The following is an 18,629-nucleotide window of genomic DNA, read 5'->3' as shown; positions in this document are numbered from 1 at the left end:
AAAATGATAAACAAAATAGAACAGGGGTAACCATACTTACATCAGACAAAATAGACTTTATATCAAAAAACTGTCACAAGAGACAAAGAATGACATTATATAACGATAAGATGGTCAATTCACCAGGGAGATATAACAATTATAAATATGTATGAACTCAACAAGACAGCAATATATGAAACAAACACTAACAAAACTGGAGAAGTGACAGCATTACAATAATAGGAGATTTCAAAACCCCTCTTTTAATAACAGATAGAATATCCAGACATAAGATCAATGTGGAAACAGAACTTGAACAATGCTATATAGATCAAAGTGCTCTAACAGACATATACAGAACATTCCACCCAACAGCAGCAAAATAAACATTCTTCTTAAGTGCACACTCTCCAAGATAGATAACATGTTTGGCCACAAAACAAGTCTTAACAAAGTTAAGAAGACTGAAATCATACCAAGTATCTTTTTTGACCACAATGAGATAGAACTAGAAATCAATACCAGAAAGAAAAGTGGAAAATCTGCAAATATGTGCATATTACATACTACTGAACAACTAATGAATTCAAGAAGAAATCAAAAGAGAAATAAAAAAAACCTTGAGACTAATGAAAACAAAAATAAAATATACCAAAACTTATGGGTTGCAGCAAAAGTGGTACTAAGATGGAAGTTTTTTGGCTGTAAATGCCTACATTAAAAAAGAGCAAAGACCTCAAATAAGCAACCTAACTTTATACATACACACTAAGCCTACAGTTAGCAGAAGGAAGAAAATAATAAACATTAGACCAGAAACACACAAAATAGAGAGTAGAAATATTCAATGAAAGTAACAGTTGGGTTGTTGAAAAGATCAACAAAATTGACAAAGCTTTAGCTAAACTAAGAAAAAAAAGGAGAGAAGACTCAAATAAAATCAGAAGTGAAAGAGGAGACATTAAAACTGATACTACAGAAATAAAAAGGATTATAAGAGATTACTATAAACAAATAACCTGCTTTTTAAAATGGCCAAAAGACTTGAATAGTTATTTCTTCAAAGAAGATATACAAATGATCACAGTTATATGAAAAGGTGCTCAACATCATTAATCAACATGGGAATGCAAGTCAAAACCACATGAGACATCATGTCACAACTGATAGAATGGCCTCTATAAGACTGTGAGAATGTGGAGAAATTGGAACCCTTGTGCACTGCTGATGGGAATATAAAATGGAACAGCCACTATGGAAAACACTATGGAAGCTCCTCAAAAGATTAATTAACACAGGAGTTTGGGATTAACAGGTACAAACTACTATATGTAAAATACATAACCAACAAGGACCTACTGTATAGCACAGGGAACTACACTCAATATTTTATAATAACCTATAAGAGAAAAGAATCTGAAAAAAATAGATTTATATGTATAACTGAATCACTTTGCTGTATACCTGAAACTAACACAACACTGTAAATCAATTAGACTTCAATTAAAAAATTTTTTTAATTAAAAAAATTAAAAATAAAACTACCCTATGATCCTGCAATCCACTTCCAGGTATTTATCCCAAAGAATTGAAACCAGGATCTCGAAGAGATATTTGTACTCCCCTGTTCAGTGCAGTATTATTCAAAATAGCTAAGTGGTGGAAACAACCTAAATGTTCATTGATGGTTGAATGGATAAAGAAAAAAATATGGTATAAACATACAATGGAACATTATAGTCTTAAAAAAAAAGAAGGAAATCCTGTCATATGCTACAACATGGACATCATGCTAAGTGAAATGAAACAATCACGGAAAGACAAATATTGTATGCTTCCACTTATATGAGGTAACTATACGGTGAGGTAGTCAAACTCATAGACACAGAAAGTAGAATGGTGGTTGACAGGGGCGGGAGAGGGAAATGGGGAGTTGCTATTCAGTGGTATGGAGGTTCAGCCATGCAAGATGAAAAAGTTATAGAGATCTGCTCTACAGTAATGTGCATATAGTTTATAATGCTATACCATAACTTAAAAATTTGTTATGTAGATTTCATATTATATTTTTTAATCAAAACTTTTCAAGAATGTACTAAAAAAGCTAAGACTATTTTGAAAAACTAGTAATAATTATTAAGATACGGCTTAAGTCCAGCTTTGCCAACATAAATGGCAAAATTAATGTTTCAATGGGATGTTATAAACCCACTAAGAATAATATTTTCAAAGACTATATACTAACATGGGAAAAGTTCTGTTCATTCAGCCAGTTAACAAATACTATGTCAGACCTTGGACTGCGTGCCAAATATAAAATAATGAGCAAGGAAGATATGATACTTGCTAGTCAAGAATCTTATAGTCAAGTGAGAAAGGCAAACAAAGATTACAGTGGAGATATACTTGATACAAAGGATACAAGGAGATAACTAAGTATGTAGCAAGGGAGTCCTACCTCTTCTATAAGAGTCAGAGAATGTTTTGTAGGAAATGTGACATTTTAAGCTCAGATATGAAAGATACATGGTAACTAGCCCAACAATGGTTATGGGTGGAGACATAAGCAAACTGAGGATCCAGCACATAGAAATGGCCAGGGAAGACAAGGGTGCGTAGGGAGGGAGGACATACCAAATTTTATGTATACCAAAGACCTAAATACATCTGCACAGAGTAAGACTGGAAGAATATAAAAGAAAATATTATCAGTCCCTAACTCTGGTTGTAGAATTAGAATTCTGAGTAAATTTTCATTCTTTTCTATTTTTCTTCTTTTCTATATTACGTGAAGTAATTAATCATACGTTACTGTTTACTATTTATTGATGAAAAGAGTATTATTAAAATAATACTTTATTATTTACTACATTTTGGGAAGAGGTTGTTTTTGTTTAGACAAGTCTCTTAGGACCTAGTTTATTCATTTGGAAAATAAGGCTAATAACATTTAACTTCACAAAGTTTCTGATTTGTATCATATATGATAACGTGTAGAAAAGTGATTTGTGGTTGTTGGACCTAACTCAGTATCAGAGTCACCAGATAAAAGGTATTAAGACAGAATTGGAGAATAGTAGATCAGGAGGATGAAATGTGGGCCTGATGAAGTTGGTGTGCTAGTTACCAACATTTTGCCACCCCCCTCTTTAGTAATGATGATAGTCAATGCCAATCAAGCCCGATTTTTTTTCCTCACTGAGCTTAGACCCAATCTCAGAATCCTTCTCAGCATAACACTCCAGGAAGTCACTTGCAAAATGGCACACTACTTGAAACCTTTTGCCGTCACCAGCCTTAGAATTCCAAATATGAATACAATCAATTACATGATTTTTAAAAGGTAGCTTGGTGATTAAAATGTCCTCTTTAATTTACATTTTAACTTTTAAATGCTCTATTTTCTGTTAAAAAGTACATCTTATAGCACTTGTAGAGGTTTTGATTTAGTATTTTTGTAAGCCTGTCATTTATCTGTTATACCAGAAACAGAATAATTAGGGGACTATAGCATTTTACAAGTATATTTACAGATATTTACAAGTGGTCAAGTCAGATACATATACACCTTTTGACTGATTGTCACTTTTTCACAAAATGGAAAAAATGAGTTTCTTACCTTTCCTCTGGAGTGTCTACATGAAATGTTCTCTCTATAACAGTGGTCCACTGGAGACATCTGATAATAAATGTGTTTGGCTTTGGTCGTTCTGTTTTCATTAACTGGCATTCTAGAAATAAAATAAAATGTCTCTTTGAATATACTTATACTTAAACCAAGAAGTAAACAGTTGAGAAGTACAGAATTCTATTCTAAACAAACCACTGCAACATCACAGATTTCTATGGATCTCCACTCAAGGCTGTTTGTTCATAACCTAAATTCAGTATTCCTTTCCAATCCATCACCCATTCTGGTCACATGCTCTATTAACCAGCCAAATTGGACTATTAAACTTTCCTTAAATACATCTTGCTCTTTCCTCTATCTATACCTTTGATCCAGCTAATACTACCATTTGGAATGTTTTCCATTTATTTTACCCCTAACCATATGTAATCCCCAACAGCCAAAAGAATAACTGTCCTTCAAGTCCAGATCAAATTCTACTCCTTCCATGAAGCTTTTTATAACAACCTGGTCCTAGACTGACCATTCCCCAAGCTATATTCTCATAACATTCTCACTACATTCTCCACTCTACATTCTCATTATTTATTATTGTACCCCTCATTTTTCACTTAGCATAGAGTATCTTATATTACTATTTATCATTTTTAAGAAGGTATCCTTATCCCTACCTAGATTATAAGCCTTTGACAGTATGCACCCCCTAAAACTCTTAGTAATCTATAGCACCTAGAGCCAGTCAGTCAGAAGTGATAAATTCTGTCAGCAATTATCTATATCTAGGAAGACTTCAAAGAAAAGGAACATAGCATAGTGGCTAAAAGTATGGATTTCAAGACTACTGTGCCTGGATTCAACTTTTTTCCTACCATTAATGATGCAAGCTTAGACAAGTCAATGAATTTCTCTGGTCTTCAAGTATTAAATGGGAAGCAGTAAGAGTACCTACATCATAAAATTGATGTAGGGATTAATAATACGTAATTGTAATACTTAGCATAGTGTGTGACACACAGTAAGTTTTCAATAAATGTTAGCTGCTATTATTAGGTGTACACCTGAGCTACACTCCAAAGGATATCTGGTATTGGACAACAAGAGAAAATAGGATAGGGCTGTCTGCTGACATTGCAGCAGACAGTGTTGTTGAGGAAATGCACTGCACTCTCTTTAGGGCCTTTTGTCTAGTTGTGGCTTCTGCCAGGCATTCTTCCCCTCACACAACCCCACAGTTAACTCCTCATCTCCTTCAAGTCTTAAATCAATTCTAACCTTCACATTGAAGCCTACCTCAACCATGCCACTCAGTACTGAAATCTGCATCCTCTACCCAGGACTCCCCAACTCCTCTTACCTGCTTTACTGTTTATTTCCCATAGCATGTTTCCATCTTTGTACATATGAGATGACTAACTTAGTATCTTTCTTATTTACTGTCTGCTTCTTCAACTAGAATATAAGCTCTACTAATATATTGTTAGCACCGAGAACTAACATATAGCACTGAATAAGTATTTTCCAAGCGAGTGAATTCTGACAGTAACAATCCAACAAGAAGGTAATTTTGATGATACAGGAAAGAGGAGAAAAATTTCTGGAGCAACTTCCTTATATGGTCAAAAAGGGATAGGATTCACTGAACAAGTAGAGGGCTGGCTGTAGTCAGGAGTATAGAGAGTTTAGTGATGCAACAGGAGAGAAGATAGGGTAAAGGAGCCCAGAGCTGGTAGAAATTATTTGCTCATTGCTTCTACTTTTTCAATGAATTAGGATGTAAAGCCATCCTTAAGAATAAGGTTGGAAGAGGATGCACTGGGGCTCTGAGAAAAGAGAAAATATAAAATAGCCTTCTAGGAGCAAACAGACTAGGGAAATATCCATGACTGCTAAACAGCATTAAGGGTCCAATGGAATTTAATAATTAAGAATTTAAAGTACCACCAGGGATCATGGTTGTATATTTTTCCCCAGATAACTTCAGTTACATGGGTGCAGATGGGGAATACAAAGGACTGCATTTAAGCAAAGCTATAATTTAACTAAGTAAGTTTGAAAATGCAAGAAAGTGAAACAGAATTCAGGATGCAAGACAAGGGACTGGTTTAGATAATCAACTAAGGAACTAAAAATGGGTAAGGAGGGAATTGAGAACCTGGTGGTATGTAAAATAATGAAAAGGTAATAGAATCGGCAGATCATAAAATCCATCATTTCAGTTAAATACTTGACAACAATGTTACACACTTTCCGAAATATGAATGTTAAAAAAATCAAATATAGTATGCCAATTTATATTTTTTGTTTGAAATACAAAAGTTTTAAAATACCAAAGATATTATACTAATTTACACCAATAAAGAACCACATAATTTCCCCCAACTTACTCTGCCTATAAGGTAGACTCAATCTGATTCTTTTTGAAGCCCATTTTTCCTTCCTGTTTCCTTCTTTATAAAATTCCTATCAAGCTTCCAGCCAATGGTTCACTATACAGTCTTGCAGACGTTTAATTAATGTTAATTTGATGTCCTAGATAGATGAATTACTTAAAAGTTAGGAATTATGTGTACAACTCTTCCTCACAGCACCTACAGCAGTGACAGCACATACGGATACATAGTAAATACCTGATGATTGAGTAATTGACCCATTGGTGTTTTTTGTTTCTGTTTTTGTTTTGGCCTTGCCACGTGCCTTGTGGGAACTTAGTTCCCCAATCAGGGATCATCGAACCCGTAGCCCCTTCAGTGGAAGCACAGAGCCCTAACCACTGGACAACCACGGAATTCCTGCCAATTGGCTTTTAATGTAAAGAATGGAGAACAGACACTTAAAAAGAGGGACAGTCCTGACAGAAATACTTGAGAGTGAACCATGGAGTAAAGGGACACAGGAAGAACAGAAAAGGAAAGAAAGAATGCCCACTCTAGGGTTCACCTATTTAAGTTTTACTTAAGTTTTCCATTGTGGTGATGTCAAGATAATTAAGATAATAGACTTTAGAATACCAGATTCAAATCTAGCCTCTATCACACACTATCAGCTATTATTGCCCAAGGCAAAGTACATTAAACCCCAAGATTTTCTCATCTTTAAAAGCACTATGAGGAATTAAACTTTAAAAGAAGCATATTTTCAACACTACACCTAAATGAAGTTTAAATGCTATAATCTAAAGAACTTCTTAATGGTATAAATGTCAAAGCTATTTAAAATACTATGTATGAGATTCTAAGTGGTTATTAATTACTGCAATTTATGAAAAGGAAAATAAAAGTAATTACCATTCCCAAGCAGACTACCAAAAAGTAACATTTAGAAAAGAATTAAATATTTGTATTTATGCATATAATTGTTTTGGAATATTAAAATAATAATAAAATGACATAAGTGGTTATTCACAACATGCTTGTTTTGACTAAATATGCTAAGTATTAATGAATCAACAACATATATGAAATGCCAATTATGGGCCAAGCACCAGATTCTGGGCATAGTAAGAAAAATGAGTAAGAAACTCTACAAGCTTACAGCATATACTAAGCTCTATTTTTAATCATTCTGTGTAATTATAAAGTAATATTCTACTAACGGTATAAAGGTTTTAATCAGGTCCTCCTGAAACCTCTAGCTCAACAAAAATGTTACATGTAATTATGGACATGAAGAATAGAAATAAACCTATATGTTTACAGGTTTCAGTATGAAATACTCTGTAAATCAATCCAACTTCTAAATAATACCCATTAGATTGAAACTATAGGAGAAGTGGCTACCAAAAGTCAGTCCACAATATTCAAGTGACAGTCGAGTCAACATCAGAAGAGAATATTCTACCACAATGCCTCAGGGTTTACTGCTGTGCATAAACAGATATAATTAAAGAGCTGAATCCAAACTCAAAACAGTTGAAACTTTAAATTACCATATTAAGATAGCTGAGCCAGTAAACAGAAACACTTTGGGCTCTTTCATGGTAGCCATAACATGGAAACATGAACACATCATACAGTTCTAAAATGAAGGAAAATATGCCATGAAAGGTTTCAGAACATGGTGCATGTCTGAAAACACTTATTTTGAAGAGAATTCTTAAAAAGGACAGGGTTAATAAATAGGCTGACCAATACTTCTTTAGAAGAATATTTTCCTTTATATTACGTAGAGATTCCTAACTCAAGGTAGGACAATTTAATTTTTTTTAAGTAGAAATTTTGGATAGAGATTCTAAAAAGCTATTAATCAAATGATTATCTATGACTTCTGGAACAATTTAATATGCAGGAATAAAGCAAGCGTTCTTAGATAAAATGTCAGATAGGTAGCTTTTATTATATCATACCCATGATATTTTTCTTTTTTCAAAAAATTTTTATTTTATATTGGAATACAGTTGATTAACAATGATGTGTTACTTACAGGTGTACAGCAAAGTGATTCAGTTATACACATAAGTATATATTCTTTTTCAAATTATTTTCCCACTTAGATTATTACAGAATATTGAGCTGACTTCCCTGTATTATACAGTAGGTCCTTGTTGGTTATCTACTTTAAATTTAGTACTGTGTACATGTCAATCCCAAACTCCCAATCTATCCTTCCCCCCACCCCACCCATTCCGTCTGGTAACCATAAATTCATTCTCTAAGTCTGTGAGTGTTTGTTTTGTAAATAAGTTCATTTGTATCATTTTTTTCTAGATTCCGCATATCAGTGATATCAAATGATATTTGACTTTCTCAGAATGACTTACTTCACTTAGCGTGGTCATCTCCAGGTCGATCCATGTTGCTACAAATGGCATTTTTCATTCTTTTTAATGGTTGAGTAATATTCCATTGTATATATGTACCACATCTTCTTTATCCATTCATCTGTCAATGAACATTTAGGTTGCTTACATGTTTGGCTATTGTAAACAGCATTACAATGAACATTGGGGCGGACGTATCCTTTCAAACCATGGTTTTCTTTGAATATATATCCAGGAGTGGGATTGCTGGATCATATGGTAGCTCTATTCTTAGTTTTGAAAGAAACCTCCATACTGTTCTCCATAGTGCTTGTACCAATTTATGTTCCCACCAACAGTGTAGGAGGGTTCCCTTTTCTCCACACCCTCTCCAGCATCTATCGTTTGTAGACTTTTTAATGATGAACATTCTGACTGGTGTGAGGTGGTATCTCATTGTAGTTTTGATTTGCATTTCTCTAATACTTAGTGATGTTGAGAATGTTTTCATGTGCCTCCTGGCCATCTGTATGTCTTCTTTGGAGAAATGTCTATTTAGGTGTTTGGCCAGTTTTTTGATTGGGTTGTTTGTTTTTTTGATATTCAGCTGCATGTGCTGTTTGTAAATTTTGGAGATTAATCCTTTGTCAGTCACATCATTTGAAAATATTTTCTCCCATTCTGTGGGTTGTCATTTAGTTGTGTCTATGGTTGCTTTGCTGTGCAAAAGCTTTTGAGTATAATTACATTCCATTTGTTTATTTGTTTTTCTTTCCATCACTCTGGGCGAAGGATCGAAAAAGACTTTGCTATGATTTATGTCAAAGAGTGTTCTGCTTATGTTTTCTTCTAAGAGTTTTATAGTATCAGGTCTTACATTTAGGTCTTTAATCCATTTTGAGTTTATTTTTGTGTATGGTGTTAAAGAATGTTCTAATTTCATTTTTGTACATGTAGCTGTCCAGTTTTCCTGGCACCATTTATTAAAGAGACTATCTTTTCTCCATTGTATACTCTTGCCTCCTTTGTCATAGATTAACTGACCATAGGTGCATGCATTTATTTGTGAGTTTTCTATCCTGTTCCATTATCTATCTTTCTGTTTTTGTGCAGTAACATACTATTTTGATGACTGTAGCTTTGTAGTATAGTCTGAACTCAGGAAGCCTGATTCCTCCAGCATCCTTTTTCTTTCTCAAGATTGCTTTGGCAGGTCTTCCCTGGTAGTCCAGTGGTTAAGACTCCATGCTCCCAATGCAGGGGACCCCAGTTGAATCCTTAGACAGGAAACTAGATCCCACATGCCGCAACAAAGATCTCACACGTGGCAATGAAAATCCCACATGCCGTGACTAAGACCTGGCACAGCCAAAACATGTTTTAAAAAATGATTGCTTTGGCTATCCAGGGTCTTTTTTGTCTCCATACAAATTTTAACACATTATTGACTGGGGGATTTTGGCAGAAACTAATGCCTGTGGCTGGCGATTTGTTATGTAAGTGAATACTTAAACACCCGCATTTGAGTAAATATCAACAACTTTTTTGCACTTAATGTATTTATTTGAAACTTTGTACATATCTAACTAAAGTATTCTAGTACTTTGTTCAAGTGTGATATGCAGTATAGCGGTCACCTCTGTGCAGAGGAACAGAACATCTATTACAAAAAAGCAGAACCTACATTTTCTGGTGGCATTTTTTAGTCCTGTGGGTATTATTTCCTCTAGAATACATTCGTTTCTTTTATCTGATAGTCAACAAGGTGGATCTTTGTGGGCGGGCAGCTCTTTTAAAAATGCCACAAGAAGGACCAGGTGCAGTACTACCACTACATTCACCAGAATGGTCAGTTACACATTCTCTAGCTACTGCTAACAAAAAATTGCTTGTAAGTCATTTTACTCTGTGCATTAAGGCTGCAATAAATTTTAAATGCATTGAATAAACCACAATTACTCAAATAGAAACCCACTTTCTTATACCATTTTCAAGTTTTCTGGAGGATACTGAAGTTTGCCAAATATTGATCAGATCGATCAACTCCTTTCATATATTTATTATACTCTAATATACAAGTGGGCTTAGTTATCTGATGACCAGTCCTCCTGTCTTCCTTTCCTGTAGATGCTGTGGAGGTGTCATGAATCGTTGTCACCAGGCGGACTAACCTCTTGTCTTTCCATATAAGAATCACGTCTCCCTTCCATGTGAATGTCATTTCTCCCGTCTGTAGATTTTTAGATTTCTCCTTTAATTGGTTTGATAGACCAGGATTCTCTCTTATAGTCCCACAAACTCTGGTTTTATTTTTCAACATTTCAGATGTGGACACACTGCTGTAATAACTGTCTTGGTAAGTATGGTGCCATGAACCAAGATAAGGTTGTAGGACTGATAATATTGTTTCTTGCAATTTCTTTCCTTCACCTGTGTAAATCTCACGTTTGCATATATATCAGTTTCGCATTTGCTATCCATCCTGACCGAAATTCCATATTTTGTACATTTTCTGGGATTATAGGTTTTGAATCTGAGTCATCCTCTCCACAAGTGATGGCTCTTGTTTGGGTATACAGATGGAAAATAATCCAGAAGAGGTTTAACTTTTGAAATTCCGTCTGCAGGAAGTGGAGTTTCCAAGCTACCACTAAAGTGAATAAATATCATTATTTGTTCCAAACATCTTCTCATCATAATCTTTGGAAAAATAGGTGTTTCAAGTAAGGGATCAATCAACCAATATTCTTTCCAGTGTGACTTTATTTGTCCCATCAAAATTATTAATCCAAGAAACTTTTTCATGTCACTATTGGTTACATCAGTCCATTTTAAAGCCTTCTCATACTTCTTATGTGATTTTTCATTCTGTTCATGATACAACTTTCTTTGAGAAGCGACCAACTTGAAAAAGTCCTTACCAAAAATTAATTCTGTTATTTCACTAACACTTTGCAGGTTATTACATTCAATACTTACACCTGACACACCTGTAAAGTCTTCTAATTTCATGAAATGTTATCTTCAATCCACTTCTGTAGAAGCAAAGGAGCATTCTCCAGCACAGTGGGTTTCATTTTCACTTTCCAAATCAGAATCAATTGCGAAGGTTTTTTATCTTTTTGTTGGTCTAATATTCACACTGTCTGAATCAGAACTATATTCTGAAGAACTATCATCTTCTGAGACAGTAGTATATATGACACTTGGACAATCAGAGAAATTTCGGTGCATGAAGTTCACCCACAAATTCTTCTTCACTCAAAATTTCACGATGCTTCATTTTTGAAAATTTTATGGTAATAAACTTGTGTTGATAATATACACAAGGTTAGAACAAAAACCTAACAGAGCAAAATGTAAATGCTAACGACAATCGTTGTTGTAAAATGAACCCTTGATCAACTTTAGGCTTCTAACAATTTTGCCCAGTGATATTAATTGTATTACTCTCTAAAAATGTATTGATACATCTCCAGTCAATAATGTTCGGGTAACAAAACATGTACTGATATGTCTCTGGTCTATGATGTGTTAAGATTTTTTTGTTCTAGTTTGGTAAAAAATGGTAGTTTGATAGGGATTGTATTGAATCTGTTGATTGCCTTGGGTACTATAGTTATTTTGACAATATTCGTTCTTCCAATCCAAGAACATGGTATATCTCTCCATCTATTTGTGTCATCTTTCATTTCTTTCATCAGCATCTTACAGTTTTCAGTGTACAGGTCTTTTGCCTCCTTCGGTAAGTTTATTCCTAGGTATTTTATTCATTTTGATGTGATGGTAAATGGGATTGTTTCATTAATTTCTCTTCCTGATCTTTCAATGTTAATGTATAGAAATGCAATAGATTTCTGTGTACAAATTTTGTATTCATTGAAGAGCTCTAGTACTTTCTGGTGGCATCTTTAGGATTCTCTATGTATAGTATCATGTCATCTGTGAAGAGTGACAGTTTTACTTCTTCTTTTCCAATCTGGATTCTTTTTATTTCTTTTTCTTCTCTGATTGCCCTGCCTAGGACTTCCAAAACTATGTTGAATTGTGGTGGTGAAAGTGGACATCCTTGTCTTGTTCCTGATCTGTGAGGAAATGCTTTCAGTTTTTCACTGCTGAGTATGACTGTAGGTTTCACTGTTGAGTATGACTGTAGGTTTCACTGTTGAGTTAGCTGTAGGTTTGTCATATAAGGTCTTTATTATGTTGAGGTACGTTCCCTCTAGGCCCACTTTCTATAGTTTTTATCATAAATGGGTGGTGAATCTTGTCAAAAGCTTTTTCTGCATCTATTGAGATGATCATATATGGTTTTTATTCTTCAACTTGTTGCTGTGGTGTATCATACTAACTGATTTGAGGACACTGAAAAATCCTTGCATCCCTTGGATAAATCCCACCTGACCATGGTGTATAACCCTTTTAATGTATTGTCAGATTTGGATTGCTAGTACTTCTGTTGAGGATTTTTGCATCTATGTTCATCAGTGATATTGGGCTGTAATTTTGTGTGTGTGTGTGTGTGTGTGTGGTCTCTTTGTCTGCTTTTGATATCAGGATGATGAGTTAGAATGAGTTAGGGAGTGTTCCGTCCTCTGCAATTTTTTGGAATAGTTTCAGAAGGATACGTGTTAACTCTTCTCGAAATGTTTGATAGAATTGCCTGTGGAGGCATCTAGTCCTGGACTTTTGCTTGTTGGGAGTTTTTAAAAGTTTCAATTTCAGTACTTGTGATTGGTCTGGTCATATTTTGTTTCTTCCTGCTTCAGTCTCAGGAGATTGTACCTTTCTAATAATTTGTCCATTTCTTCTAGGTTATCCATTTCTTTGGCATATAGTTGCTTCTAGTAGTCTCTTAAGATCCTTTGTATTTCTTTGGTGTCCGTTGTAACTTCTCCTTTTTCATTTCTAACTTTGATTTGAGCCCTCTCCCCTTTTTTCTTGATGAGTCTGGCTAAAGGTTTATTAATTTTGTTCACCTTTTCAAAGAACCAGCTTTTAGTTTCACGGATCTATTATTGTCTTTGTCTCTATTTCATTTATTTCTGCTCTGATCTTTATAATTTCTTTCCTTCTACTAGCTTTGGGTTTTGTTTGTTGTTCTTTCTCTAGTTGCTTTAGGCATAAGGCTAGGTTGCTTATTAGAGATTCTTCTTGTTTCCTGACTTAAGAGTGTATTGCTATAAACTTCCCTCTTAGAACTGTTTTTACTGTGTCCCATAGGTTTTGGATCATCATGCTTTTGTTTTCATTTATCTCTAGGTATTTTTTGATTTTCCATTTGATTTCTTCAGTGGTCTATTGGTTGTTTAGTAGGATATAGTTTAGCCTCAATGTGTTTGTTATTTTACACCTTTTTTCCGTGTAGTTGATTTCTAATCTCATACCATTGTCGTCAGAAGAGATGCTTGATACAATTTCAATTTTCTTGAATTTTTCAAGGTTCGCTTTGTGCCCCAGCATGTGAATAAACCTGGAGAATATTCCATGTGCACTTGAGAAGAATGTGTAATCTGCTGTTTTTGGATAGAATGCTCTATAAGTATCAGTTAAGTCCATCTGGTCTAATGTGTCATTTAAGGCCTGTGTTTCCTTATTGATTTTCTGTCTGGATGATCTGTCCACTGATGAAAGTGGGGTATTAAAGCCCACCACTATTATTGTGTTACTGTCAATTTCTCCTTTTATGACTGTATTTGCCTTATATATTGAGGTGCTCCTGTGTTGGGTGCATATATACTATCAATTGTTATATCTTCTTCTTGGATTGATCCCTTGATCACTAGGTAGTGTCCTTCTTGTCTCATCTTTAAAGTCTACTTTGTCTGATATGAGTATTGCTACACCAGCTTTTTTTTTATTTCCATTGGATGGAATATCTTTTTCCATCCTGTCACTTTCAGTTTGTATGTGTCCCTAGATCTGAAGTGGGTCTCTTGTAGATAGCATATATATGGGTCATGCTTTTGTATCCATTCGGCCAGTCTATGTCTTTTGGTTGGAGCATTTAATCCATTTACGCTTAAGGTAATAATCAATATGTATGTTCTTAATGCCATTTCGTTAACTTTGGGGTTTGTTTTTGTAGGTCTTTTTTTCTTCCCTTATTCTTTTGTTTTCTTCCCTTGTGAGCTGATGACTAATTTTAGTGTTGTGTTTGGATTCCTTTTTTTGTGTGTGTGCATCTATTGTAGATTTTTGATTTGTGGTTATCATGAGGTTTTGAGAGAGCATTCTATATATAAACAAGATTGTTTTAAGTTGGTGGTCTTTCAACTTCAAATGCATTTCCAATCACCTGCATTTGTGCTCTCTTCTCACAATTCCTGGTTTTGATATCATATTTGTGTGTGGATAATCTCCTACCTTTACTGTGTGTTTGCGTTTACCAAAGAGCTTTTCCATATGGAATTTTTTCGTCTCTAGTTTTGGCCTTTTCATTTCTGCCTAGAGAAGTTTCTTTAGCATTTGTTGCAAAGCTGATCTGGTGTTGCTGAATTATCTTAGCTTTTGCTTGTCTGTAAAGTCTTTGATTTCTCTGTTGAATCTGAATGACAGCCTTGCTGGGTAGAGTATCCTTGGTTGTAGGTTCTTCCCTTTCATCACTTTAAACATATCATGTCACTCCCTTCTGGCCTGCAGAGTTTCTGCTGAGAAATCAGCTGATAACCTTATGGGAGTTCCCTTGCATGTTATTTGTTACTCTTCCCTTGTTGCTTTTAATGTTTTTTCTTTGTATTTAATTTTTGTCAATTTGATTACTATGTGTCTTGGTGTGTTCCTCCATGGGTTTATCCTGCCTGGGACTCTCCACACTTCCTGGACTTGGGTGACTGTTTCCTTTCCCATGTTTGGGAAGTTTTCAGCTATTATCTCTTCCAGTATTTTCTCAGGTCCTTTCTCTCTTCTTCTTCTGGGATCCCTATAATGCAAATGTTCGTGCATCTGACATTGTCCCAGCGGTCTCAGGCTGTCTTCATTTCTTTTCACTCTTTTTTCTTTATTCTGTTCTGCGGCAGTGATTTCCACCATTCTGTCTTCCAGCTCACTTATCCATCCCTCTGCCTCACTTATTCTGCTACTGTTTCCTTCTAGTGTATTTTTTTATTTCAGATATTGTATTGTTCATCTGTTTGTTTGTTCCTTAGTTCGTCTACATTTTTGTATCTTCTCAAGCCCTGCCTCCATTTTTTCTTGAGATCTTGGATCATCTTTACTACCATTATTCTGAATTCTTTTATGGGTAGATGATATTTTTCAATAAATTTTTTGTTACACCAGTATTTAAATTAAATAGATACACTAGCTACACTCACCTGACCAAGTTAAACTCTAAGCTGAATTTCAATCATCCTATTTACTTTTAGACCACTCTGAACCACAGATGACCAGTTTCATTCAAAGCTGTAATTACTCTGTAAACCTGAAAGCCAAATAAATAGAGGAAATGCAAGATGCTAAATCAAGAAAATACATACCAAAAAAATTTTTAGACATCACCTGTTCAGATTTTATTTAAAAGATTAGGTTTTATTTCAAACGCTTTAACCCTTTAAGTGCTAACTATATTCTTTTAAAAATAGTTCCACTAACATCCAATGTGAAAAACAAACACATAACAATAGATTCTATTTATAATTAAATCACAAAATTAAATAATGCTCTTTGAGTTATAATGACCATAAAGAGAGTTTATTTTTAAGGCCCCAGATATAATACTATTACAGATATTCTTTAAAAGAGGGAAAAAACATTTCTTTATTTAAAGGTTTTATTACCCAGGGAGCAAAAAAGCATAGCATCCAATTAAGACTCAACACATCAACCTTAAAGAGATTTATTAATTCCACTGAGGGGATAATAGCTTAGGGGTGGCAGGTACCCTGGTAGAGAGCAAGATCAGTAGAGGATATGTGCACTGCAATCACTATGTGCCAGGCACTGCACTGATTAGAGGTTTCTAAACATTAATTTCATGTGAAGGTCAAACCTAAGAGCTGTTACGTTATTATCCTCCACATTATAAATGAGAGAATTGACACTGAAGCTAGCTAAATAACTTGCTCACAGACACACAGCTTGTAAGTAACTGTATAAGGATTTACCCGAGGTCTGTCTGAATCCACATTCCATGCTCATCTGGAAAGAATACACTGCTAGGAAAACTGCCTTTAAAAAAAAATCAGTAGGGCTTCCCTGGTGGCGCAGTGGTTGAGAGTCCGCCTGCCGATGCAGGGGACACGGGTTCATGCCCCGGTCCAGGAGGATCCCACATGCCGCGGAGCGGCTGGGCCCATGAGCCATGGCCGCTGGGCCTGCATATCCAGAGCCTGTGCTCCACAACGGGAGAGGCCACAACAGTGAGAGGCCCGCGTACCGCAAAAAAAAAATTAAAAAAAAAAAAATCAGTAATCATCTGCAGATGAAAGGCCTATCTGTTCCCTCCTCTGTGCCTTCCCCATACCTTCCTGTGCTTGACTGTTCTCCCTTCTGTGACATCTTTTCTTCTACAAAGAAATCCAGGATAACTTTCATCTGATAACAATGTTTGAAGAGGGAGGTGGGCCCCAAGGTGTTTGCTCCTGGCTCTGAATACACCATAGGAATGGTTAGCGATGAGGATTACCCTTCGTAGGATACTGATGCTGCCACTTTTTGTTTCTCTAAGTAGGCATGTAAGGGAAAGGTGGATTCAAATGAGGAACAGAAGAGAAAGAACGCAGCAAGGAGGGCAGCAGAGCCTCCAGATGTTTTCACTGCTGGATTTCACAAACTGCAATACCAGTAAAGCTAGTGGTAATAAAAAATTTCAATTAGTAATGATAGAAAAGTGATTCCCAAACTTGCATTGGTCCAGCTGCATGTTTCTAGTGTTTGGGTCTGAATCATTTACCTATTACCCAGAGTCAACATACCCTTTTCCATATAAGGAAATAGAAGAGAAAAAAAAAGTTATTTTATAAAATACAAAATTCTATACAAGAGGGGAGTAAGACTGGGTCACTAACATTATTTCCACTCTAGAAGATGTTTTCACTTTGATACATATTTCAAATTCTGACATTTTAATTATCATAAACCTTACTTCTTTGGTTTTAACATGGATACTACTTGTGGATTTAAACTGTATTTGAAATCACAACATGTTAACATGAACTTCTCCTAATATGATTTTCTTTCATGAATATGGTCACCACAGATAACACCATTTACCAAAAGTACATTTAGAGCCAACACTTTCCCCATCAATATATCTCCATCTTGTTGGTCCACCATATCCTGCTTCTAATTAATCAAATACTTCAAGAGTCTTCTAGAACAACTGTTCTCTGCATACCCTCCATATACTTGAAATTTCAGGTAAAAATACACTGTGGTCACTGTGGGACAATGTTTAAGATAATGAAAATGACATGAGGCATTTCCTAACGGAGTTGTAAGAGTCATGCAAACATCTAATATACCATTAGGCAAGCTATTTTTTGGTTCTGCTTTTTGTTTGTTTTGCAATACAATAGCCATTAGAGTTCAGTAAGCTATTTTCTCTACTTACCTGTATGTCTGAAAATTTTTACGATAAGAAGTCAAAAACAGAAACTCCTTCCAAAATACTATTAGATTCTTTCCTCAAAGTATGTACCAAAAATGTCCAAAGAAATTATTTTTTGAAAATAAAGTGTATATTTGAATACCTAAAATAAAGACCCTTCTAGTGAATTAAACTCATTGAACACAAGTTAATAAACTTCAGAATATTTCATTGGGCACTGAAGTTTAAAGGTATCACTACTAGAATAATCAATTTATTTTGTATCAACTTTAATTTACAACTTAAATACCTCAAGCTTCCATGTATCAATGTGACAATTTCTACTCATCTTCACAGTTGCTTATCAATGCATACCAGGGTGAACAAACAATAAATATACACATAGAGCAAGATGCACATGTATTGAATGCTGCTTTCCTTCCCTTTAAAAGACATTATTTACAAGAGTGGCCTTTGTTACATATTCCTTAACCATTTAGCTAAGTTGTGGTTTCTACCGGTCTCCTGAAATCTTCTCATCAAATACATTTTCCTTTTTCTCATTTTCATTTCTTTGCTGCATCTGATGCTCCTGACTCCCTACCTGTGAGTCACTCTCCCAGGTCCCCATGACAGAGACTTGCCTGATTTTACCTGCAACTCTCTGACCATTCATTAATCTTCTTTCTTAAGGATTCTTCCTTAGAACTGAGCTGCTCCCTTATGCTGAGAACTCTGTGTTATGCTTTTCT

General features: G+C 35.1%; 1 protein-coding gene across 2 annotated transcripts in view; it reads right to left on the bottom strand.

The window, feature by feature from the left end:
• AKT3 (AKT serine/threonine kinase 3) overlaps window positions 1-18,629 on the bottom strand; it is a gene marked incomplete at both ends in the record, with an annotated part of 378,522 nt that overhangs the window by 208,817 nt on the left and 151,076 nt on the right. For both annotated transcript variants that reach the window (XM_079726789.1, XM_079726788.1), the window contains one exon: window positions 3,602-3,713. In XM_079726789.1, the coding sequence (XP_079582915.1) occupies window positions 3,602-3,713 (112 nt within the window). The remainder of the gene's footprint in view (window positions 1-3,601; window positions 3,714-18,629) is intronic.

The sequence above is a fragment of the Hyperoodon ampullatus genome (assembly GCF_949752795.1).
Source record: "Hyperoodon ampullatus genome assembly, chromosome: 2".
In the NCBI taxonomy this organism is placed as follows: Eukaryota; Metazoa; Chordata; class Mammalia; order Artiodactyla; family Ziphiidae; genus Hyperoodon; species Hyperoodon ampullatus.
Note: the sequence above shows the minus strand (reverse complement) of the source record. Positions and strands in the feature narration are given on the sequence as shown.